We start from the raw sequence: 24431 nt of genomic DNA on the forward strand, positions 1-24431 counted from the left end.
ATTCAAGTTAATCCTTATAATTTTTGTAAAACTCTCAATACATTTTGATGTGATATGATTTTATCTATGATAATAACTGTATAACTAATATTAAATTTTCAGCAAATCCTACTCAAAATTCATACAAACATCAGCTTCTTCAAATAGAATCAGATATGATTATCACTCTACAATTCCATTTAAAACAACATCTGTTAACATATTGCCATTGATACAAGCTGATTTTCTGACAAACTTTACTTATTCAATAAAAAAAATGTAAAACATTAATACCACACTTAAATACAATGTATTTAAGGATATTTATTTTATATTTCACATGCATGCTATGTTATATACATATGATGAGATGAATAAATAAATATTGACCATATAAAACCTATTTTGATCACAAATCTGCCTTCGGCCCCATACTGAGTGGAATGGCTTTCATTTCTGTTCGCATACACAAGAATTCCCCAGTAACAGTCATGAGAGCTATGCTGATGACATTGATGATCCACCAAGGGAGAGTGCTTGGGATGTGGCTATTGTATATTAAACAGCCGAGGAAGTGAAGCAGATGAGCTGTCACAGAAAAGTCTAAACACAGCTTTGTTCTCTGAACTATGAACCACAAGGCAAGCGCACTGAAATACAGAAATACAAAATGAGTTCAGTTGTAAGGAATATGATGGACATTTGGACATACACGGTAAATCCTTAATATAATATAAATGTGTCCCGTTGATACAATGTCTTACGTCGATATAATGTCTCATGTCGATATAATGTCTCGCGTCGATAAAATGTCTACAGTGGATAAAATGTCTCCCGTCAATATAATGTCTACAGTTGATATAATGTCTCCAGTCGATATAATGTCTACAGTCGTTATAATGTCTCCCGTCGTGATAATGTCTCCGGTCGATATAATGTCTACAGTTGATATAATGTCTCCGGTCGATATAATATCTACAGTTGATGTAATGTCTCCAGTCGATATAATGTCTCCCATCGATATAATGTCTCCAGTCGATATATAATGTCTACAGTCGATATAATGTCTACAGTTGATATAATGTCTCCTGTTGATATAATGTCTCCAGTTGATATAATGTCTCTTGTCGATATAATGTCTTTCATCTATATAATGTTTCTATTCAATATAATGTCCCTCATTTTATTTGCTACCCTGTTATATTGATTAACAGTTGACATATCAGTAAATAAAAGAAACCAACATATGCATTAATAATATACCGAGAGATTGTTGCTGTTTACAGCTGTAATTACCTATTACAATTATTCATGAATATGTCCAACATGTAAAGCAACCACATAAAATCTGTATTACTTCAGACTGTCAGGCTGTCTGCCAGGACAACATTAATGCTATGTACTGCTCAGGAAAGAAGCGGTGGTCGTATAAAATCACTGACCTTGTCAAACTGTTGAGTAGGAATGCAATCACATTTAGTCGTCCAGAATCTTCTAAAACATCAATATCCTGAAAGGAGAGTCAAGTTCATGTAGGAATACATTCTGTCACACAGACATGTAATTTAATCTCAGTGAGGATAATTTTAACAAACAGGGTCAGATTTCTATGGTATTATTAAAATGTATTCTTATTTCCCTTATCAGGTCCTTGGTTAGGGCATTGTATTGGCATACACTCAAAGCTTAAACATTGAGTCTCCTTGGTCCTGGGATCCATTATACGGTAACCATATTAGGGCAAAATCCCTTCATTCACCCCATGAAAAGCTAAGCTTTACTCCCTGTTTCCCGTTTTGGCTTCACCTCCCTGAGCCCATTCTTTGTTTTTTACAGTCAACACTGTTCCTCTTTGGCCAAGGGATCCTTACCTATCATCCTTTATACCAATACTGAGATTAAAATCCCTTCATTCCTACTCAAAACCTGTGCACTTGTCTTTCTGAAAATCAATGTATGACCTCTGTATACATATACCTAACCTTGGTACTCCAGGGCAGTGGTGGGTTATGCTCACTTACACTCTCTGCACCCATGGAATATGTTATTTGGCAAAATGGAAGGCATGAAGGAAGCTATTTAATTGGTCACAAGTAAAAATAATCTGACCAATTGCAAGACTGATACTTGTCCTTTGAAGATAACAGAGGAGTGAAATTCAACTTCAAAGCCTATACATTTTTTTTCAATTCTTGTTCATCAAAGGACTAGTCTACTTGTACCTTACACAAGGTGGTGCATACTAATTATAAGCCTTCAGTTTGGTCATGACACATTCCAGGGGTGCAGAGAGAAAGTGAGTGTAACATTTGGAGTATTAATTATGATCTACTGTATACCCCCAGGGCCTCTTAATTCATACAACACCAGTTCACTTTCCACAGGCCTAGGGATAAGATACTCAATGTGATATTTTGTATTTGTTCCAAAATTCAAATTCATCTTTTCATTGTCAGTTGATTTTATTATTGGTATCGAAACATTTCCTTTCACCAATAAACCTTAATCGCTGTCCTGGATTCTGGTTTGAAATGCTAGAATGACACAGTCCCACTTCACATTTAACAGGTTGGGCACAACGGCGCATATGGGTAATAATCCTGCATTTGGGTAACATCTTTAAAAAATAAAAAAAATGGACTTCACTTACGTTATTGAAAATCGCCATATCTATTGGTTATTACAAACAACTTTTGGTTGAACAGTTTTCGGTTTTGAAAGTCGGGACATCTAAAATCACGAAAATGTCAAAACACGAAAAAACGTTCAACCAAAAGTTGTTTATAATAACCATATAAACAGCAATTTTTAATAAAGATAGTAACGTACAAAATTTTGATTTTTTTATATAGGATAGTGAAAGTAGATTCGAAGTGCATTCAACCATAACATACAAAGATGTTGCCCAAATGCAGGATTATTACCCATATGTGCCGTTGTGCCCAACCTGTTAAACAAGAGAATATTCTATGATCTATTTATATCAACATGAACCTATACATAAGGTCCTCAGTCATAATTACTCGTTTAATTCGTTAAAATACCGTTAGTTACTTCACTTACTGTTTGAGTGAACACTTGATCTAAAGAGGAATCAAATTTGCCAATCATGTTCATAATGTAGCTCCAGATTCCCAGCAGTAAATAAAACTGGCTTTGCATGGCGACGATCTGGGCAATAATTAACACTGGATCCCACACATTACTACGGAAATGACCCGTCATCCTTGGAAGTCGTTTCCGTATAAGCCCAAGCATAACCTCAAATACGAACTCAACTGGAGTCAACTAGGGGCTAACTAGTCAACTTACAGATACACGGTCGAAAATGTTCGTGATTGCTCGAGGCGATATACCTCTTTTACATATTAAATTATGACAAATTTCACCAACATCTACATATTTTCATATAACAGACAATAATATGTGATGCTACGTCGGTGAATAGGCCTAACTTTAAGCCTAATATTCACAATAATATTTCTGCCATCGGCATCAGACTTAGATCAAATCCAATATGGTGACGGAAGCAGGATCAGTTAACAACTGTTTCAATGCGTACGAGAAACACGTAGGAGAAAATCGTCAAACTGAGTGACAAATCTTGCTGCTGCATGTTGAGTCCATGAAAGAATTACAACAATTCTTCTAAAAGCTCTTCCACTTAATTTTAGTTTAGTTTGGTGAAGTCACTTCTCATCACGTCACGACAAATCATTGTCATCTTGACGCTTTGCTTGTATGGGAGGGCGTACTAAATGCTATGTAGAGGACACTTAGGGAACGACGGACAGTCAAGCCTTACAGAACATCTGAAAGCGGTTTATAAGATGAATAGATTGAAAATAAAAATCCATGGTGAATTCATTATGTGTTTTTCCTAGTAAAAGAATTATCACAACGATAGAGAATGCGACTTTAGATATGAAAAAAAAGCAAAAACAAAATGTTGAAAGTGTCCCAGCAGCAATGTTGGCAATTACTATCAAATCAAAACCACAGCAATGTTAATATAGGAGAGACCGGGTTTTCCGAACACCCCTGGTGGTTTTTTCTTGGGCCAATATTTAGTTAACTTTGAAGATCTTAGCAGTTTAGTTGTTTTTTCACACGAAAAATGTCGAGAAAAACTACTAATAGGGACTTATGGAAAGGTAAAAGGAAAATCATGACCTCACTTCAACCGAATTGCAACTTACTTATTTTGTCATAGATATACCAGCTTCACATGATGGTATACAGTAAAGCATAACATTGGTATCGCTGTAATATACGAATGTATTGAAATATCAATTTGGGGGAGGTTCGGCCCATGATGACGGGGCAATTGACCAAGACTGCCTATCTGGCACGTTCGGCCATCATCTCTTAATTCAAAGTGGAACTGGTTGTCAAGATATTCGGTTTATCTTTGGAATTGGTAAAAAAAATGTCTGTGCTTGATGTAGGTCCAGATCTTTTGCTTAGGTTATAGTCGTTAGTGTCGACTTACAGGGGGAGAAAATGTTAACCATTTAAAATAGTTAGAATTGTGTAGATAGAAATATCAAGGTAGATGAAGGAATGTTCGCTTCTCACCGACCAAATATGGCTGTTACAAATTCTCAGGTCCCTGCATGTGCTCACCGTCTCCCAACTTACCCTTTTCCCGTCCTTTAGACATGGCAAAGTTCAAGTAAAATAGCATCATGTTCTGATATCGGCTAGGAATGGTCTCGATACTTGGTACTTGATTATTAGGGTTGTTAGTAATGATAAGGTCAAGCGCGTTGTCATTGAGTGGTGAAGTGACTTATAATTACTGGTAAACCCCATGTCACCAAAGCAATAATGATTTTTTAGGTGGTCTGTATTTGGTTTTATAATTTCATTTGCCCAGTCCCATCCAGGGAGGTTGAAATCTCCTCCGATAATAATTGAGGAGTTATTTATCTCGAGAGGCCATCCGTCGCCCGAAAACACGTGCATAATTTATTTACAACCAATGTTCGGGTATCCCCTTGCCAAGCATTCACCCCGCCAGTACTTGAAGCAACAAGCAACACTGTAACAGGGGGAGGGGTGAAATGCACGGCCAGACCGGGCCCGTATTCATGAAACCGTTCTTATGCTCAAGCATGGATTCTGTACATGCTCAAGCCAGCTTTATTGTAACCCACCTCAGTAAATCATGTCAACGATCAAAAAGTCAAATTTAAATATTGAAAACAGTATTTGGCTTCATGTTTCTTCAATTTTTGTCCAAAAATTTAACAAAATAAGATTTTTTAAATAATTTATAACTGGAACAAGAAATTTAGTCTTGAGCACAAAATCCATGCTTGAGCATGAGAACGGTTTCATCATGAATACGGGCTCGGGATTCGAACCCGGGATCCTTCGAACGATAGACGAAACGCATTTGTTTCTGTCAATAAAGATAGTCATGAGAAAAACAATCACACCGTACTCATATTTTTTATGAGAAGGGTGTGCTTTTATGGCACGTCACTAAATATATTCACTTTATATGATATGGTTACCAATGTAATTTGTTTAATATCATTAGGATATTTGTGGAGGCAGGCATTGCTGCCTCTATCCAAATTAATATAGTTTGAAAGACAGTGTAAGCTTATAACGTTACATGTTGCAATGGATTTATTTTTGGAACGTTGTTGAAGACTGGTGTTTGTGCTAAATATATGTAACATTATAAAGTTAAAGACGGTTTATATACTATGGTAAGGCGGTCTGAAGCGGACCGAATATTGACATGTGGAATTTATATTTACTTTAATAAGCGTTTCCTTAACTCGGATCACTAACGAGTGAGACCTCCATTTTTTTCCCGGTTGGAGCTCGTTGTGAAAAGGTAAGTTTCTTTTTGAATCTCCATCTAGGATCTTTCATCCATGTAAAAAACATGTTTATATGTGAAAGTTCAGCTTGCTAAGCATAGAGGTGATATGTTTTTCCAACACATATCTAATGCATTCAGTTATGTTTCATACATAATCCTTCGCATGACCTTGCTTTACGTTGCTTTCGATATGAATGTTAAATGTCACGTATACGTAACGAACGACAACATTTCTGATAATGAGCAGGCCTGATTTTATAGTGCCTTTTTAAAGACCAAATATCATTGATTTTTTTAAAAGTATGCCATTTGTTGGTAGATCTAAGTTTTACCACAGTATTACATGTATACATGATGGCATTAAAAAAGGTAATTTGTAATATTAAATGACCTTTGATTCAGTAACCAAAGAATTTGCAAAGTTCATTTGTATATCAATCAAAATTTCATGTAACTTGCATAAATCAGTTAACTCTACAAAATGAAATAGGTATTTCGCCACGTTTAAAGCTCTCCAAAATTTTACAATTTATTGACAAAATGTGAACTTCTGTGACTTTATTATCAGAACAAACTAATACGAGTCGATTCATCAAATTTTTATTGATAGTAAATCACATTTATCAATGTACAATCGCAATCGTTTTAAAATATAACAGCAATTAATTTAAAAAGTGACCAAGACTTAATTAAATCATGGCTATATAGGATATTATACATATGTTGGAAAGCGCACAAACGTCACACTATGAAATATCTACTGGAGATGAAGGGCCTAGACTATCCAGAAAGATTAAGGAAATTGAACCTAACAGCACTAGCATATATAAAAGACTTTGCGGGGACATGAACAAAATGTTCAAGACTCACTGTAAACAGAATTTAAAATAGAGAGGCTTGTACTTTTGTTAAACTTTGGAGTGAGGAATTGATCAGAAATAGTACAACAAGTGCTATATTGTTTAATAGCAAATCTATGTACTCGAAAATCGTCCAAAAATGTAGGTCAATGTTTATGGATTTTCCCAGTCAGAAATGCTGTTGCTGACTGCACTGTTTGACTGACCTCGAAAACACTTGTGACCATGCCAGTATACATATATATATACTTGCCATACCATTAAGTGAATTCAGTATGCTGTAAACTTTGAATGTAAACATATATATCAACTGACATTATAGAGCTCAATATTCTGTTGAGCAATGTAGTTATAAGTTTTCATTCACCAGCAGCTATCTTTTGTGTTCCGACCGGAAGTGATGCACATAGCGTTGACAACACAGGAGTGTAAAGTGATTGAAACTAGAAAATTTCCCAGTCCGGAGGCTAGCAATATGTTTCCACTTCATAAAGATTTTGAGAATTTTGCTGTTATGTAGTCACATTGAAGATTCTTTTGCATCAAAAGATCAAACTAGTCTTCATAATTGTCTTGCCCACAAAGCGGCGCAAACTGAACCTCTGCCATTTATATTTTTGTAAGGTAAATTCTTGTTAAGTTGTCAATGTATTTGTCACACTCATTACATGTATTTGTCACACTCATTACATTGTCATGGCGTGAAACTTTCTGAAGTTCAGTTAAATTTTGTACAATGTTAAGTACATTGTAGCCTATAGTTCATTATGAACTTTAGGCTACAATGTACTTACATTTATGTTACTTTAGGCTACAATGTACTTAACTATAGGCGACAATGTACTTAACTATAGGCTTCAATGTACTTAACTATAGGCTACAATGTACTTAACTATAGGCTACAATGTACTTTAGATTGAAGAGGATTTAACTGAACTTCAGAAAGTTTCACGCCATGACTGTTCATTGTATTTGATGTAAGAATCGTGTTAAAACTCAATCTTCACTGCTGTGCAATGTATCCATATTTTATATATTCAGATTATTCTTTTTTTCCAGCAGCCATAATGAGTGGGCAGCTGATTCTGAGGCGTCTAGGCAACAAAATACGATGGCAGCAAGTGCGGTCTTGTACAGCTGTTGTAAACCTCAAACAAGTTCAGACCTATCCCATGGAACAGACAAGTCAAGAAATAAAGGACAAGTATTATCCTATGACAGGTAACTATAGCTACGTGAATTGTAGCTTATTGGTAGGGTTGTATATACTGGTTCACGTTGTACTGATATTTAGGGATCAGATTGATAAACCTTACTGTATTTATCTTGTATGTATCGATCAAATATTAACAGGTTTTCACACATGAAAAAAAGATCATTTAATGCCATATTCAGTTCAACAAACCTGTCACGACTGTCCCCACACATTTAGTATTTTCAGTGCCTGTATTATGCATGATATTGCGGATTCAAAAACATACAGAATGGCATGAACTAGTGAGAGTTGTTAGGACTCTTTACTTTATATTCAATTAACTCATTTTCCCCTGGAGACACATTTGAACTCTCAATTGTATAGGTTGGTCTAAATAATGGAATAGTTCATTATGAAATTTCAGGGGTGAATGAGTATTAAGAAATAAGTAACAAGTAACAGAAATAAAATAATGTAATGATGAGAATATATGAACTTGTATGTAAAACTCAACGTATGGCCGTATTAGTCCATAAAACTAAATCTACAACACAATCTAAAGCTGAAGTAAACCATTTATAAAATCAAGAAACCTATATGGTAATATACAGTGCAACCTGAAGTGAAACTGTCGTTATAATAAAGAAATCTAATTATTTTGTGCAACCTGAAATAAACCAACTATGAAATCAAGAAACATTAATACATGTATACAACAAATGTAGGTTATATAACAACCTGAAATAAAGTGTTATGAAATCAAGAAACATGAATATTTGTCGCAACCTCTTATTGAACTGTGTATTATCCAGAAACCTCAATGTTCAGTGCAACCTGAAGACAGTGAACTGACTACAAATTCCAGAACCGTAAATATAAGATGTAACCTGAGGTACACCATCTGTATAATCCAATAATACATGTACAGTGTAACCTAGATTAGAATTAACTGACTACATAATTGAGATACCTAAATCAACATTGCAAAGGGTCAAAGTATGACCAAGAACAAAATTATAAAGCAATAAAATGTAAATAATGGATTCCAAAACAATACTTGCTGAAAATAGTATTAGGAAGCCATTATACATGTATATGTGTAAATTTTCAAATATCTGTTGGTTATACATGTACAAAGATAACTTGCTGTGTATTTTCAGGTGAAAGGGATATAGTAGGACATGGATTGGCTAACGAGGGTCTCTACGTTGATGACTATGAATGGCCATGTTCTGGCGTACGCTTCAAGGCTAACACTCCAGAGATCCTGGCCCTGCGAGAGAAAGAGTCGAACAATGACTGGGGTAAACTCACGCTAGAGGACAAGAAAGACTGTAAGTCAGTTACTGTGGACCTTGTTTTGTATGATTTAGAATTAGCACTGGATCAATATGTAATCATCATGGCAGAATTTGGTATGTAATTTCATAAGTTAAGTTCTTGAGTAATGTCTTGATGAATCAGATTTTTCGAGTATTGGTGGCTTGGAATCATCTGGAGGACAAATTAGTCAGTGGAACAAATTGAATGTGTAATAGATTAGAGTCTGGATTACTAATAAATTTGTTGGCCTCCCAAGGCCTAAACTTTGTGATATTAAACCAGAGTTACAACTTAATACAAGGCCTAAATAGGGCCTGGCCTATAGTGATCACACTGACCATTTGTCCTCCAGTCTGTCTCATGTTTTTGTCCATCCACAATTTCGTTTCCAGAGATTATCTCAAAATCCATCAGACTAATCTTTATGAAAATTTACTTAGTGATACACTCATACTAGCCATACTTTAAAATTTCCACAAGGGTGATAACGTGTGCTCATAATTAAAAGCATAAATACAATGTGTGTGCATATATTTAACCTCTAGGGAAAAAATAACAGTTTTAAAAGGCATCTTTTGAGCTGTCAGTAAAATCGATAGTCTCAATCACGTCCTTAAATGACTTTAGCTGACCTTTTAATAGGACGTTAAACAAAATTAAACCAAACCAAACCCTACAAAATAGGGAGAGTTGGTAAGTATATATAACACTGTATTATGTTCATATGTGCAATAGGGGCTTCAAACGTTTCTTAGGTTAATGTCATGGTCACTTACTAAAAATAGAATGTCATGGTCACTGTTAGTAAAAAAATGACAATAGGGGGTAGTTTTAATTTTAATTGAAAGACTAATCGCTGTGATATATATATGTAAAAAAAAGAGTTTCTAAGGTCAAGGGTTACCAGTGGAGGGGGGTTGTCTAAGGTCAAGGGTTACCAGTGGAGGGGGTTGTCTAAGGTCAAGGGTTACTAGGGGAAGGGGGGTTGTTATGGTGAGACACATGTGTTCTAGTTTGTATGATATACCCACTTGTACTGATGACCATGCACTGTATCCAGTATTGTCCTTCATTGTCTTTTTATTAGTGAGTATACTTCTATTTGTAGTGTACAGAGCCTCATATGCTCAAACTTTTGAAGAAATGTTGGCACCAACTGGAGAGTGGAAAAGACAACTAATTATATTCTTATTTGGATGTTTTACGACCCAGCTCTTGATATGGGCTCAAGAAGATTTAAGTAAGTACATTATTTTTGTGTACAATATTATATTATCAGGAGTTGCTGTACATTATTATTAACTTTAGCTCTTATTTGCCTAGATACATGCGAGGAAGTAGTATGTGTGCGGCTAGGAAGTTTGTGATTGAGAACTCGGGGAGGGTATTGTACATGTCCATCCGTCTCTTTCTGTTGATAGACACAGGTGATGATTAGGGATAAACTCTGTGGGAGATTTATGGACATGAGTGAAATATACATTAGTTTAAATCAATTTCATTACAAACGAAAAGCCAAATGGATTGGACAAAAGTTAATACAACTTATGTCCTTTCCGTAACAAATAAATATATTCTTTAGTGTGTCATGCGATAGCCTAAAAAGTTTTAATATAAGTACATTATAAAGTTAAAGATGAAATATACATGATATCAGGAGTATGAAAATTCATGTGCCCAAGGACAACCAGTTTTAGCACTTGCGCTAGTGCAAAAATAGTTGGCCAACATGCCTGGGGCAAGTGTAAATAGTCGGCCCACATGTCAGGGGCAAGTGGAAATAGTCGGCCCACATGTCGGGGGCAAGTGGAAATAGTCGGCCCTCATGTCAGGGGCAAGTGGAAATAGTCGGCCCACATGTCAGGGGAAAGTGGAAATAGTCGGCCCACATGTCAGGGGCAAGTGCAATAGACCAGTTTCTTAAACATGCTTCACATGTGTTTCTCTGATGGAACGAACAAAGATTCAGTAATGACCTGATGAATTATAGTTAGAGTTAAATTTACTTTATGTATGAAAACATACTACGGTCAGTGAAAACAAAAAATGATGTTGCAAACGGATTTTATAAGAAAGATATATCCACATGTTCTTTGTCACTGTATAACTATAAGGAAAATAAAATAAATTTCTTACAGAATGGGTTAGGGTTTTCATGCTTTTTGTGGGAAGTTATACACTTTAGAAAAATATTATCATTCAAAATTCCAGGAACAGTAAAAATGAAAAACAAACTAAATAAAAAAAGTATGTTAAGTTTTATTCAGCTTTATTATTTCTTCACAAGATTTCCATATTGTCTATAAGATTGTAATGTATTTCATGTCAGAGATTTAAATAAGTATGTGTATAACATTAAATTGAAGTGTTCTTGCCAAGTGAAGCAAACTAAAAACCTTTTGAGTATGTTCCTATCTCCTCCCTTTTGCAATACATGTGTTATGGATATCTGCTATTAATCTTCTAATATTTGTTTATTTTTAGTTCTACCTGCTCCATCTGCACAATTAAGTGAAGGACACATGGAGGCAATTGTGCAGAATATGATAAATCAAAGAAAAGGAATTATGTATGGTCTCGCTAGTAGATATGACTATAGCAAGGGAGAATATAAACCAGGCATGCAACCTAAAGGTAGTGCTGATAAGTAAACATCTCAATAAACAGGGTGGTTAAGGAACTTTAAAGATTTAGTGGATCAAGTTATAAGTGTGAATTTTAAGTACATGTTTTTCGAACATGCAAGAATGTAAATAACGCAAGTCATGCAAGATACATTGTGTTGGTTTTGTAACTATGTTGATTAAACAATGTGATAACAAAAGTGTGTAGTCTTTTTTATAAGCCTGTCAAATTTGACGGAAGTATTATGGTATGGGGTTGTCCGTCCGTCCGGCGTAAACTTTTGTTTGTCCGGCAATCTCCTCCTACATTTTTTTTAACATTTTGGGTAATCATTTATATATAATATAAATAGAAGTGGCCCAAGTATTGAGCCCTGTGGAACACCAATATTAATTGGCTTGAACTCAGATAGTATCCCCTGATAGTTTACAGCTTGTGATCTGTCAGAAAGATATGAATGGAAAATCTGTACGGCTGATTGGGATACCCCATATGACTTAAGTTTGTGTAAAAGTACTTTGTGATTTACGGTATCAAATGCATTACGCAGATCAATAAACAGTACACCAGTAAGGTACACTTGGTCAATTTTTAGCTCACCTGCCGGAAGGGCAAGTGAGCTTATGTCATGGTGCGTCGTCCGTCGCCCATCCATCCGTCCGTCCTCGTCCGTCAACTTTTCCTTTAAACAACTTCTTCTGAAGAACGGACAGGCCTAGAGTCATGATATTTGACTGAAAGCTTTGTTGGTACGAGCCTGACAAAGTTTGAGAACGAAAATGACCTTGACTTTCTTTCAAGGTCAAAGGGGTCAAATATGTCAAAAACTTCAAACGACTTCTTCTGAAGAACTAAAAGGTATAGAAGTTTCATATTTGGCTGATGGATTCCTGGGATGGAGCTCAACAAAGTTTGAGAACGAAATGACCTTGACCTTCTTTCAAGGTCACAGGGGTCAAATATGTCAAAAACTTCAAACGACTTCTGAAGAAGAACTAAAAGGTATATAATCTTCATATTTGGCTGATGGAGCTCAACAAAGATTGAGAACGAAAATGACCTTGACCTACTTTCAAGGTCACAGGGGTCAAATGTGTCAAACACTTTAAATGACTTCTTCTGAAGAACCAAAAGGTTTAGAATCGTTATATTTGGATGGTGGCTTCCTGTCATAGAGCCGGACAAAGTTTGAGAATGAAAATGACCTTGACCTGCTTTCATGGTCACAGGGGTCAAATATGTCAAACACTTCAAACGACTTCTGAAGAAGAACTGGAAGGTATGTAATCTTCAAAATTGGCTGGTGGCATTCTTGGATAGAGCCTGACAAAGTTTGAGAATGAAAATTACCTTGACCTACTTTCAAGGTAACAGTGGTCAAATATTTGTCAACTTCTTTAAACGACTTCTTCTGATGAACAAAAAGATGTAGAACCTTCATATTTGCCTTGTGGCCTCCTGAGATAGAGCCCGACAAAGTTTAAGAATGAAAATGTCAAGCAACATCTGAAAAATCGAAAGGCATAAAATTATATTTGGCTAGTCACTTCTTTGGATAGAGCTCACCAAAGTTAGCAAATTAAAATGACCTCAACCTATGTCACAGGTCAACAACATTTCAAAGGATTTGTTCTGAAGAAACAAAAGGAATGGATTCATAAGATTTGGCTGGTAATTTCTTGGGATAGAGCTATAAAAGTTTGAGAACGAAAATGAATTGACATACTTACAAGGTCACAGGGAAAAATATGTCCAACAACTTTTGAAGAACGATGGTCAAAAAGCATAAACTCTTAAAATAATATTGACTAGTAGTTTCAACAGATGGAAACGATAATGATTGCTAGTGACAAATTTGTAGTACAACATAATATTTAATGAGAATATTTGCTATGACTGCTTAGATATTCAGGTGAGCGATACAGGCCCTCTTGAGTCTCTTGTTTATAGCATGTCGGCTAACCAATCTTAGAATGATGCAGAGATATCTTATTTCAATGTAAGAAAGTATATAACATTATATGACATTCGAGAGCGTATATTGTTTCGCCCCGCGGTACTCTTGTTAGCTCACCTGTTTGACCGTCCGTCCGTCCTCGTCCGTCAACTTTTCCTTTAAACAACTTCTTCTGAAGAACGGACAGGCCTAGAGTCATGATATTTGGCTGAAAGCTTTGTTGGTAGGAGCCCTACAAAGTTTGAGAACGAAAATGACCTTGACTTAATTTCAACGTCACAGGGGTCAAATGTGTCAAAAACTTAGAACAACTTCTTCTGAAGAACTAATAGGTATATAATCTTCATATTTGGCCGATTGGTTCCTGGGATGGAGCCCAACAAAGTTTGAGAATGAAAATTACCCTGTTCTACTTTCAAGGTCACAGGGGTCAAATGTGTCAGACACTTCAAACAACATCTTCTGAACAACTGAAAGGTATAGAATCTTTATATTTGGCTTGTAGCTTCCTAGGAAAGAGCCCAACAAAGTTTGAGAATGAAAATGACCTTAACTTACTTTTAAGGTCACATAAGGCAGATACGTCAAACACTTCAAATGACTTCTTCTGAAGAACTGGAAGTTATAGAACCTTAATATTAGGCTGATTATTTCCTGGGAAAGAGCCCAACAAAGTTTGCGAATGAAAGTGACCTTGACCTACTTTCAAGGTCACAGAGGTCAACAACATTTTAATGGATTTGTTCTTAAGAACTAAAAGGAATGGATTCATAAGATTTGGCTGGTAGCTTTTGGAATAGAGCTTACCAATTTGAGAAGGAAAATGACATTGACCTACTTACAAGGTCACAGGGAAAAATATGTCAAGCAACCTCTGAAGAATCAAAAAGCATAGAAACTTGTAATAATATTTTGCTGGTAGTTTCAACAGATGGAGCCAACAAATTTTGCGAGAGAAATATTTTTAGTGCAATATAATATTTAATGAGAATATTTTGCTATGACTGCTTAAATATTCAGGTGAGCGATACAGGCCCTCTTGGGCCTCTTGTTATGTAATTGCAAGCACAATCAAACCTTTTTCTATCCATTCTTATATGCCATACTGCAGCGACCGTTGTCCGTCCGTCAACTTTCCCTTTAAAACACTTAACAGTCCTGAACGGCCAAGTAGATTTTGACGGGAGCATCCTTAGGCCAAGGGGACTCAATTTTGTACAAACAGTAGGTGTGGCCCCCTGGGGGTAGAGGGGCGGAGCCAATAGAGGTAAAACCTTTAAAATCCTTCTTCAACCATAGGGATTAAGGGATTTTATCCTAATTTAGTCTGAAGCATCCTTTGGCTAATGGGACTCAATTTTGTATAAACAGTTGGTGTGGCCCCCTTGGGGGAAATAGAGGTAAAACCTTTAAAATCCTTCTATTGAATGGATTAAGGGATTTTATCCTAATTTAGTCTGGAGCATCCTTGGGCCAAGGGGACTCAATTTTGTATAAACGGTGGGTGTGGTCCACCTGGGGGCAGAGGGGATGGGCTGAATAGTAGAGAGGTAAAACCTTTAAAATCCTTCTCCTACCGTAGGGATTAAGGGATTTTATCCTAATTTGGTCTTGAGCATCCTTTGGCCAAGGGGACTCAATTTTGTATAAACAGTTGGTGTGGCCCCCTTGAGGACAGAGGAAAGAGAAATAGAGGTTGCCTCCCTGGGGGTAGAGGGGCGGGGCTGAATATGGGAAATAGAGGTTATACCTTTAAAATCCTTCTACCGTAGGGATAAAGGGATTTTATCCTAATTTAGTCTGGAGCATCCTTTGGCTAAGGGGACTAAATTTAGTATAAAGAGTGGGTTTGGCTGGCGGACAGAGGGGAAGGGTCCAATAGGGGAAACATGGCAAATTCATCAAAATCCTTCTTCTGCTGTAGGAATGACAGGATTTTGTCCAAATTTAGTATAAAGCATCGTTCGGTGAAGGGCAGAGAGGCAGGTCCAATAAGGGATATAGAACAATAGCTTTTATATCCTTTTTCTTCCATTGGGATGACATTATTTTGACCAGTAGTATCCTATTGGGAAGGAGAATCAATTTTGTATAAATGGTGGGTCTGATCCCCTTGGGGCCTGAGGGGTTGGGCCCAATAGGGGTAATTTAGCAAATTCTTTAAAATTCTTCTTCTTCTGTAGGAATGACAGGATTTTATCCAAATTTGGGACAGAGCATCCTTAGGTGAAGGGGGACCAACTGCGTTGTCTGTTCGTTAACTTTTACCCTTGTCATCACTCTCCTGCCCTCATTCATGAACATATCTTGATGAAACTTGGTACACATATTGCATACCAATATAGCTCGAACGAGTTCGCATTGTGTAGTAAATGCAAGAACTTTTTTTTTTTAATCAATTCCACTCCAATTTTGTACCGTAATGCTAGAAGCAATAATGTTCAACATGTATCAAGTTTTTTTTCTTTCCAGTTTCAACTTTCCGTGTTTTGGCATATCCCACTTGACATAGCAACGCCGCTCAACGTTTTAGCCGTTTTTTTGTCAATCTTGGTGGGATGTTTCATTACTTGAATGTATGAGTTCTTTAATCGTGACTTTTTGCAGAGTTTACCCCTTTTTCATTGCCAAATAAGGGCACTCCATCGAAAATGCAAGAATATTTCAATTATTTGTTTAATTCCTTTCAATTTCAAAAATACATTATGTAGTTCATGAATGCCAAGGTCAGTCACCAACAAAACGGTTGCAGTAAACCCTTTTATATCATATGTCACTACCTGCTTCCAATATATCGATACCCTTCCTAGGGTCCGACAGGTGTATCATGATTCTGCTCACGATGCTCTTTTTTTTCCCGAACTTTTAAAATGACAGAAACATGTAATGAGCACTGAACCTTGTACCCACTCCATCACATTGTACATTTGCCAAATACTAATTTTGCCCTTCACATTTCATTACTATGTTTTACAAACTTCACTCACAAGTCCTACATTGTTTGCCTATTACAAATATACAAGGTCAAGGTCATAAACTGCTCTGTAGGTTAAGGTCATTGGTCAAACTAATGTATTTTGGTAGGTGATTGGACCACGGTTTTGTAACTTAACAAATGAATTTATTTCAGTAATCCCTTGTTAGTATATATAGCATTCTGATAAGCTTATTTGACTTCTTTCTGTTATGTGTTTTTGGTATAAATTCGCTATACATTGTTATTTTGCACTCAGTCAGGAATTTGTGCGTATTTATTGACTTATTTTTAGACCCGAGCTTAACCTACATAATTTGAACGGCTGCTTGGCTTATCACGTGCCTCAGTGATTATTGTTTCTTTTAAATGTTACAGCATATGCTTGTTGTGATCAACATTGACTATATTGGCAGCTTTGTTTCAGTGAACTTGAAAAGACACCTGAGCGTTCCAAAGCTTCATGATAACTTTCTGTATGGTTATGTAAATTTAAAATTTGACCTTTAAAGCCAAAACATTTACATATTTATTTGCGCCAAAAGGACATAACATTCTAGTTATCACAATCTTAATTTTGATCTTTGACCTATTGAATTAAAAAAAATACTCAATACTTGTAACCTTGACCTTGAATGATACTGAAGTGTTAGAAATTTCACTACAAGAATATGCTTTGTAGACCATAATGGCCTCCTCCATATTAATGCATGGCAGAGTCTACTGAAGTTACATAGGGGTGAAAGGTTTAAAGAAATAAGCAAAAAGTGTTACTTTAACACATTTTTTATTCACCTCTTACATTTCTCTTACATTCAACACTTGTACTTGGTGTGAAACCTGCTATGAATACCACCTCTCTATGAAGATCATCTGTTCATAAAATTACCTGTCAATGAGATCACCTGTGTATTAAGACATGTCTATACTACCACCTGGAGACTTGGTAATTGTGATGTTAAAAATGTTGGAGTTATATAAAATTTGAAACTGCAATGTCCACCAACGCAATTTCATTGTTATTTCATTTTTTATGGGAAGCAAATGTCTTTGGACAAGTGTCACGCAATTACACGGTCCTACCCATTTTGTACTCTTAAATCTACGAACACAATAATATACACAAAATACACCCTGTGACTGGCAGTAATGATTGTTAGTAATGTCACCGATAACATTTATGGCATCTTATGTATTACGAGGAAAATTCAAATCAAAATCGTTAGATTTTGATAAGAATTGTACTAATTCCCGAATTAAATTTTGAATTTCAAAAAGAAATATGCACATTTCAACCACTGTTGAAGAACTTTTGCATATTAATATAGAATCTTGCAGTTAACATTGATAGTATTACATCTCCTACAGGAGTTACACTAATTTTTGATGAAGAGTAATTGCGCTAAGACACTATTCACATACCAACTACCTTGCAGACTTTGAAAGTATCAGTGACTACCACAATGAACCTCTTCACCTGACACAGAAAAGGTGTCTGGCTCAGGCAGCTATATCATTCTGTTTTCCCTGGTTCATATAATGTATAGTTGCTAGTTTTCTATTTTATAGATATCAAGAATGACTATCAAATCACCGATGCAAACACTCTTTTTGAAAAGAAAAACAAAAATAGACAAAACAGGATTTTTAAAATTTTCACCATTGAAAGAGTAAATTCAACAAAGAGAAATATATTCCATAGATAGTTAAACCATATTTACCCGGCAATAAGCCCATGCCTGTTAATAAGCCCACCCAAATATATATTTTAGTTCAGTAGAAATATAAACTAATGCTACAGTATATCATTGTCATGTAATTTATTTTTGAAGCCCATCCCTCTATTTTGAGTGAGAGATTATGTGTCGACCCCTTGGGCTTATTGCAGGATAAATACGGTAATAATGGTATGGTATAAGAACCAATACTCAGCAAAATGTGGGGAGTCGCAATATAGTACGGTATACTGTAAACATGTTTGAATACATATAAATGAAGACAATACTGTATATAATACATCTCTGTGTCTATGTATTGACAAAGAAATTGCATAAATTAAATAAACTGATTTATTAAGAAACACAACATAATGTTTACCAGTGATTTTGAATTCCAAAACAAATGGATGGACCCTTATTAACCCAGGACAATGAACAACTATACAGTATTATAACCATATATTTTCCACACTAATGAATTGGCAGCATCGTTAATGGGATGGAATCTCCACCTGATCTTCAGGAGACCCAGATGTCCTCTAGTCACCCGCAGATCTACCCAACCAAACCGACACTTGGTTCCCAGGCAGGTAACACAGAACAGGCAGGGACTAGATGGGCAGCCATTCCTGTGTCGGTATGTCTAAAATCACATCCATGTCTGGAGTACACCTGTAATTACAACGTTTATTATTTTTGTTATAAGCTTTCCTCATTTGATCCAAATGATAAAACCAGGACCTTGACTCTTTCATCAAATTTCGGTAAAACTGAAAATAGGAATTGTAGTAAGAAACAATCTAATACATTTTATGTTTGTTGTGACATTGATCTAGACGATATTGACAACTATAGTTTCAGTGAACCTGAAAAGGCATCTGAGCATTTCAAAACATTCTATTAGAGCTTTCTTTATGTTTATTGTAAACTTAAAATTTGATTTCAAAACCAACATAATAAATTGCATGCCAAAAGGACATAATATTCTAGTTATCATAATCCAAAGTTTGACCATTGACCTATTGAACTCAAGACAACACAATAATTTCAACCTTGACCTTTTACTTATAAAAATCAAGACAACGTTATATACTGTATAACATGAAATGTTTGTTGTGTATAAACATTCGTGGTTGCTATTAAACCACGAAAATAAATACAAACAAATTAGGATGATATACGTGTCTACTGTTTATTAATTAAGGATATCCACGAAAGTTTGTACCACGAAACGATCTTAATGGTTTCAAACCACGAAGGAAAGTACCAACGAACATTTCGTGTTATACAGTATCCCTTCAACCAGCAATCATTGTATGAATGTTAAGCAGTAGGACTAGCTTAGGCCCAAAGAAAGATATCGTGTCATAACAATGTATTTACAGCTAAAGCGTCCTGCACCTCTAACATAAAGAGCAATATTGTGCCTCCATTTTCCAAAAAATGAGTAACTAGGGTATGACAAAATAAACCAAATTGAGTACTGAGGGCCACATGGACCTTTAGTTATTGGGGAATAATGACAATAACAGTGACCTAGACTTTCCATGTAATATCCTCAAATGCAGGCATTCCGCAAATATCTGCGTTTATAATGTGGAGCGGACAGATTTACAGAAGTCTTACTTTTCTCGAGTGGGGAAGAATTCTGGAAACATTTGAAGTCTGGTGTTGGTCTTTGGATCCCTAAGGAGTCTCTCCACCTCAGTCTCCAGTAGTTGATTGTCGTGGAGCAGATCTTCCTGTACTTGTTTGTTCATCTCTATCTCCTGAAGTTATAACAACAGGTTTAACATTCTGTACTGCAGATTATGTCAATTTCAATGTTAAGATGATGATCCATACACTCAAGTTCATTGACACGTCAACATTCTGTCAAGATTTGGAATGCAAAAAGGTCATCCCCATTGGAAAATTTGTGTAAAAAGATCAGACCACTCCCAGTTTACTGAATTTAATTCACATTTAATCCTCTCATACAAATGTATGCAAGATTATCAATATTGAACCCTGCTGACAGACAAGTCAATAAATTTCTCAAATAGTGATATAACAATCTATTGCAATTCAGGACTGTAACAACAGATATATAATACTCAGAGACAGTATTTGTTGGATCGGCACTTTTTGGTAAAACCTACATTCAAATTCTCTGAAGTGTTTGTGTTCATGAACATGAACTCATGAATAAAGCTTTTAAAGACACTGATCAGCACTGTCACCCATTTCAAATACTTTTAGAGATTTTTTTATTTCACTGATAACAATCCCTAAAAACGTTTCTATCTGTCCCTTCAGGTCTGGTCCAATATGAACATACCTAGCACCTGTGTGAAAAAACACTGTCAGTGTAATGCATCATATTGTAATACAGTTTTCTGTACCAATATGTGCTACAACACGGCAGAATTGTCTAACTCTGACAGTGAAAAAAATGTCCCACACACCTTTTTCATCACCATATTCTGTAGGGCCATGTCCTTCAGACTGGGGTGCATCATTGATATTGCTGTCTGAAACATAATTCGTAAAACAATTTTATATTCTATTTATATTATAAACATGATAGCACATTGTTTCTCTGTACCAGTATCGTGAAAAGCATTTTCTACAAAGCTGAACTGAGTTCTAAAAGACACATGTAATTAATTAATATTAATGTAATTGTCACAGAAAACCTCAGCCCCAGCATCATAGAACTGAAACAACACTGCATTTCACAGATATTTTACTTACCGGTATGTTCAAAATGAATTAAGCAACAAATTTTATACAACATATATTAAAATGATGGGATGAATAAAATGTTAAAAGCTTTTAAAATTCCTCATTCACACTGAACAATGACACAACAAAACATACCAAGGGCGTTAACTCTTCTAACTTATTAGGTAATTTAAAATTTAATATCCCGTACTTAATACATGTAATAATAATTTTATACAAGGTTCTTATATACCGTTTTATCATTACCTAGTTCGTAGGTCGTCTTAAAGCGGTTCACACATTATTATACCACATACTTATTTACAGCTGAGTAGACTGGAACAAGCAAGAGTAAAGTAACTTGCTCAAAGATACAACACAGCGTCGTGCTGTGACTCAAACCCGCAACCCTTCAGTCACAAGCCCGGCGTCCTACCACTAGACTACCGTGCCTCAGTGCATAGTTAATGCACATGAATGTAATATTTAAACTTAAAGAGCGTGATATCAACGAAATCTCAATGTTGTAGTGATAAACATGGTAACATTATATTCATCTGAGCTTTCAAAATAAGGGCCAAATTCATAACTTAATTTCATTCTCACACTCAAATTCTTCATCTGGATTTAATTTCCAGTTCAAAATAGAAAGTACACTTTAAAATTTCATATTATTTCAGATTTTGTAGGTTATTAGCCTTAACTTGTATCACAAGAAATCGTCAAGTTATATATATAAGAAGGTGAAATTTTAGAACAGAATTTCTTTTCAAAAGTAATCGTAAAAATATGGTTTTCATCATTTTTATCTGAAGGTGAATATTCACAGAAAAACTTACCGTTGCTGGTTTTTTTTTAAAGTGTTGAAAACAAAATGACCTTCACCTAAATCCTCTAAAACCTCTAAATCAGTAATAATTAAAATTTGATGAAGTAAAAATTTACCCTTGCAAAATAAAGTAATATATTTTTCAATATTTAAATATCTATAGATAAACCAAGAAATTATAAATGAAATATTTTTCACCCAAATTATGCCAAACATCTATCAAAAACAGAGTAAAGATCAGTGTTAGAACAGAAGATATTGTGTTATATTACCTCATTCACCCCTGAAATTTATAACGAACTATTCCAACTTTGAATTGGAGGAGTTAAAATGTTTCTTCAGGAGTGAATGATTTAAATTCCAAGAGAAAAGATTTAGACCAGAAGATAGATTTTTATATACATGAATGATATTCATATCTTTTATAATTAGTGAAAATAGAGCTGATATTATTTGTTCGCATGACAGGTACAATTGATACACATTTGGCTTGGTAACATCCTATTTCGATAGCATCTCATTATTCTGAATTAGGATTATATCCTTCTAAAATATGGTAATATTCTACTTAAATAGGGGAACATCCTGCTGAAATAGCAATTTATTTTTAAAGTTATAAATCTGCTATAAATAGTGCAATATCCTACTAAAATAGGACAACCCTGCTAAAATAGGGCGACATCCTACTAAAATAGGGTAACATCCTACTAAAATAGGGTAACATCCTACTAAAATAGGGCAACATCCTACTCAAATTGGGTAACACCTACTAGAATAGGGCAACATCCAACTCAAATAGGGCAACATCCTACTAGAATAGGGCAACATCCTACTAAAATTGGGTAACATCCTACTAAAATAGGATAACATCCCACCAGAATAGGGCAACATCCTACTTAAATAGGGCAACATCCTACTAAAATAGGGTAACATCCCACCAGAATTGGGCAACATCCTACTTAAATAGGGCAACATCCTACTTAAATAGGGTAACATCCTACCAGAATAGAGTTGCATCTTACTAAAAAAAAAGGGCAGCATCCTACTAAAATAGGATAACGTCCCCTACTAAAATAGGCTAACATCCTACTAAAATAGGGTAACGTTCTACTAAAATAGGGATACATCCTACTACAATAGGGATACATCCTACTACAATAGGGATACATCCTACTACAATAGGGATACATCCTACTACAATAGGGTTACATCCTACTACAATAGGGATACATCCTACTACAATAGGGTTACATCCTACTACAATAGGGTTACATCCTACTACAATAGGGCAACATCCTACTCAAATTGGGTAACACCCACTAGAATAGGGCAACATCCTACTAGAATAGGGCAACATCCTACTAAAATTGGGTAACATCCTACTAAAATAGGGTAACATCCCACCAGAATAGGGCAACATCCTACTTAAATAGGGCAACATCCTACTAAAATAGGGCAACATCCCACCAGAATAGGGCAACATACTACTTAAATAGGGCAACGTCCTACTTAAATAGGGTAACATCCTACCAGAATAGAGTTGCATCTTATTAAAGAAAAGAGCAGCATCCTACTAAAATAGGATAACGTCCCCTACTAAAATAGGCTAACATCCTACTAAAATAGGGTAACGTTCTACTAAAATAGGGATACATCCTACTACAATAGGGATTCATCCTACTACAATAGGGATACATCCTACTACAATAGGGTTACATCCTACTACAATAGGGTTACATCCTACTACAATAGGGTTACATCCTATTACAATAGGGTAACATCCTACTACAATAGGGTACCATCCTACTACAATAGGTTTCATCCTACTACAATAGGGCAACATCCTACTCAAATTGGGTAACACCTACTAGAATAGGGCAACATCCAACTCAAATAGGGCAACATCCTACTAGAATAGGGCAACATCCTACTAAAATTTGGTAACATCCTACTTAAATAGGGTAACATCCCACCAGAATAGGGCAACATCCTACTTAAGGTAGCAGAATACAGTAGAAATGACCTCTTTTTTCTATGTATGTCACTTGTGTGAAAACCATGGTTACCACATCAAAAATTACCAAAAAATGCCAAAAAATGCTATTTTTAACCCAAAAGTTGACCCCCGCAAGTAGTATTTTTTTTCCTAAGCTCTGTCTGAAATTAAAGATTACCTACCTGGTTGCAGAATTATCTGGGTCGCAGTAAAATTGTAGAACTTGATTTTTTGCAATTTTGCGTCGTGTGCTGTTGTCAAAATTTTACCTCCTGTAAAGCTAGCTTTTCATGTGTACGCACCCTTTCGTATTATGGCCAAAATTTTATTCTCGAACCAAAGAAATCTTCTTTCTTTTTTACAAATGTGAAGCTCACATAGCCCACTTCATCATGCTTATACCAATTTTAGTACAGTTTTATTTTTA

The 24431-nt window shown here is 35.5% G+C and overlaps 3 protein-coding genes across 6 annotated transcripts in view; 1 reads left to right on the forward strand and 2 right to left on the reverse strand.

The window, feature by feature from the left end:
- Positions 1–273: 273 nt before the first annotated feature.
- Positions 274–3713, reverse strand: LOC110453624 (protein SYS1 homolog). Its single transcript, XM_021502652.1, has 3 exons — positions 3043–3713; positions 1422–1489; positions 274–629 (listed from the first exon to the last, which is right to left on the reverse strand). The coding sequence occupies exons 1-3, from the start codon at positions 3235–3237 to the stop codon at positions 389–391; spliced, it is 504 nt and encodes a 167-aa protein (XP_021358327.1). The 5' UTR covers positions 3238–3713; the 3' UTR covers positions 274–388.
- A 2021-nt stretch (positions 3714–5734) lies between these two features.
- On the forward strand, positions 5735–12023 carry LOC110453644. 2 transcript variants are annotated; one of them, XM_021502682.1, is made up of 5 exons: positions 5735–5833; positions 7741–7902; positions 9037–9210; positions 10308–10439; positions 11684–12023. In XM_021502682.1, exons 2-5 carry the CDS (start codon positions 7749–7751, stop codon positions 11848–11850), a joined length of 627 nt encoding a protein of 208 aa, XP_021358357.1. In that variant the 5' UTR covers positions 5735–5833; positions 7741–7748; the 3' UTR covers positions 11851–12023. The 2 variants fall into 2 exon arrangements, with proteins under 2 accessions (XP_021358357.1, XP_021358358.1); XM_021502683.1 differs by having other exon boundaries at positions 5751–5833; positions 7744–7902.
- A 5502-nt stretch (positions 12024–17525) lies between these two features.
- The window catches only part of LOC110453630 (uncharacterized protein C20orf96-like), a 24331-nt gene continuing 17425 nt past the window's right edge, over positions 17526–24431 (reverse strand). For 2 of the 3 annotated variants that reach the window (XM_021502660.1, XM_021502662.1), the window contains exons 10-12: positions 20921–20986; positions 20100–20242; positions 18527–19145 (exon numbers count right to left, since the gene is read on the reverse strand). In XM_021502660.1, coding sequence (XP_021358335.1) covers positions 19085–19145; positions 20100–20242; positions 20921–20986 — 270 coding nt within the window. In that variant the 3' untranslated portion in view covers positions 18527–19084. Of the gene's footprint in view, positions 19146–20099; positions 20243–20920; positions 20987–24431 lie in introns of all 3 variants that reach the window. The other variant, XM_021502659.1, reaches the window with a different exon arrangement.

The sequence above is a fragment of the Mizuhopecten yessoensis genome, unplaced genomic scaffold, assembly GCF_002113885.1.
Source record: "Mizuhopecten yessoensis strain PY_sf001 unplaced genomic scaffold, ASM211388v2 scaffold7473, whole genome shotgun sequence".
NCBI classification, from domain to species: domain Eukaryota; kingdom Metazoa; phylum Mollusca; class Bivalvia; order Pectinida; family Pectinidae; genus Mizuhopecten; species Mizuhopecten yessoensis.

Excerpts from the sequence above, each read along its gene's own strand:
- LOC110453624 (XM_021502652.1), bottom strand. The coding sequence starts at position 3,237 with ATGCTTGGGCTTATACGGAAACGACTTCCAAGGATGACGGGTCATTTC. Across the intron at positions 1,490-3,042 it reads ATCAAGTGTTCACTCAAACA|GATATTGATGTTTTAGAAGA; the intron begins GTAAGTGAAGTA and ends CTCTCCTTTCAG. Across the intron at positions 630-1,421 it reads CTACTCAACAGTTTGACAAG|TGCGCTTGCCTTGTGGTTCA; the intron begins GTCAGTGATTTT and ends TCTGTATTTCAG.
- LOC110453644 (XM_021502682.1), top strand. The coding sequence starts at position 7,749 with ATGAGTGGGCAGCTGATTCTGAGGCGTCTAGGCAACAAAATACGATGG. Across the intron at positions 9,211-10,307 it reads GCTAGAGGACAAGAAAGACT|TGTACAGAGCCTCATATGCT; the intron begins GTAAGTCAGTTA and ends TTCTATTTGTAG. Across the intron at positions 10,440-11,683 it reads ATGGGCTCAAGAAGATTTAA|TTCTACCTGCTCCATCTGCA; the intron begins GTAAGTACATTA and ends GTTTATTTTTAG.